Source organism: Gloeophyllum trabeum (assembly GCF_000344685.1).
Source record: "Gloeophyllum trabeum ATCC 11539 unplaced genomic scaffold GLOTRscaffold_00015, whole genome shotgun sequence".
Classification (NCBI taxonomy): domain Eukaryota; kingdom Fungi; phylum Basidiomycota; class Agaricomycetes; order Gloeophyllales; family Gloeophyllaceae; genus Gloeophyllum; species Gloeophyllum trabeum.
In genome coordinates this window covers 64,558-66,144 of record NW_006920424.1, presented here as the reverse complement: position 1 = coordinate 66,144, position 1,587 = coordinate 64,558, and the positions used below count along the sequence as shown (strand labels likewise).

Sequence of the window (1,587 nt, the reverse complement as noted above, 5' to 3'; positions counted from 1 at the left end):
CCATGTCGTAGTTGCTCAAGCCATGTCGTAGTTGCTCAAGCCATGTCGTAGTTGCTCAAGCCATGTCGTAGTTGCTCAAGCCATGTCGTAGTTGCTCAAGCCATGTCGTAGTCGCCCTTCTCCTTGCCCGCCTTGGCGACGCCGCGACGGCAGCGAGGTCCCTGGCCGTCGGTCGTCATCTGCTTGTCGATCTCCTCTTTGGGGAGCGCGCACCGCCTCGAGCGCGTCGCACTCCTCGTAGAGCTTCTTGTACTCGGCCGTGTTGTACCCATTCCCGCGATCGCACTTCGTAACCTACCCGCCGGGCCTGATGTCCCTGTTCGTGCACTTCGCGCCCTTGCACGGACGCTCAAGGTCGACCTGCTTCTTGTGCGAGAGCGTGCCGCGCATGCGCCGTGGTCACACCAGTGATCAGGCGAGTCCTTGGGCTGTTTTTCGTTATGCCGCAGGTGCGCGAGCATGGCGCAGCCCGAATCGAGATGCGAGGGGCCGTGGGAGATGTGTTCTGCATGATGAGTGAGTCAGAGATGCAGAAAATGGACAAAGGGAAGACGCACAGCACATTTGGTATTAGCTCCCTGCAATCCAGAGTGGGATGTAGCACATACCATAGGTGATCCAGCGGGGGCAGAAAGTCAGCAGCATGTAGCCGTACAGTTCATCTATCCTCACCGATAAGCAAAAGCAATTCCCCCCCTTTCAAGGACAATGACAGCATGTCGAAGATGCCAAGCGAGAAGACCTCGCTCATAGACCGCGATTTGATGATTGAGAGAGGGCTGATACCGAGACCGGAGGGATGTCAGGATCGTAGGCATATACGTATGGTAGGGGAGCACATACCATCGATTACAGGCCGGCATGTTATTGCCATAACCTGACGCCCACACAAACAGATTAGTTTTGTCCAGGCAAATCAGCGCGAAGTCGCTAGCATGTACCAATGGGGAGGCGCAATTCCGGGTCGCGCGGCGAGTTGTTTGCATCTGTTTGGACTCTGCAAGAAAGTGGTCGCAAATCCCCCGCCTTCATAGAGCCTTCCGCATGTCGAAATCACGCATATAAAATGTACCAGCAGGGATGTCATGATACAGAAGATGCAACGTTGGTTTTGAATTTCTGATTTTCCCAATATCAAGTTCATTCGATAGAGGTAACGAGACCGCAAGTACATTTAACAAAAATGTACAACCAACGTTGCATCCGCTCGTTGATATAGATCAACTTTTATGAATCAAGTGACGCGTGAATGTGAACGTAGCACGCTGTAGGTTTTCTGGCAGTAAAGAGCAATTAACGACGCGTCCGAACGCGTCGCGGACGTGACAAGCTGTGACACCATCGCAAAAAGTGTCACACCAAATATCCTGGTCACTGTCCGGGCTCTCCTGCCGCAGCAGAAGCAGGTCCCTTCCCCTATGTTAGAATTGTAAAATCAACATAGTACATGAGATATATATTCAGCCTTTTACAGCTGTGATCCAGTACTTGCTTTGTCCATTAATTACACAGATTTGTGCTTCCTGGAAATCAAGCTCATCTGTATCAAGGATAGGGAATGCACCCACTGGTGTGCACATAGATATG

The 1,587-nt window shown here is 51.8% G+C and overlaps 1 protein-coding gene across 1 annotated transcript in view; it reads right to left on the bottom strand.

Annotated features, from left to right (window-relative positions):
* The window catches only part of GLOTRDRAFT_96203 (uncharacterized protein), a gene marked incomplete at both ends in the record, with an annotated part of 2,303 nt that extends 1,658 nt beyond the window's left edge, over positions 1 to 645 (bottom strand). Inside the window, 2 exons of the mRNA XM_007871721.1 lie at positions 299 to 505; positions 609 to 645. Coding sequence (XP_007869912.1) covers positions 299 to 505; positions 609 to 645 — 244 coding nt within the window. The remainder of the gene's footprint in view (positions 1 to 298; positions 506 to 608) is intronic.
* Between the last annotated feature and the right edge of the window lie 942 nt (positions 646 to 1,587).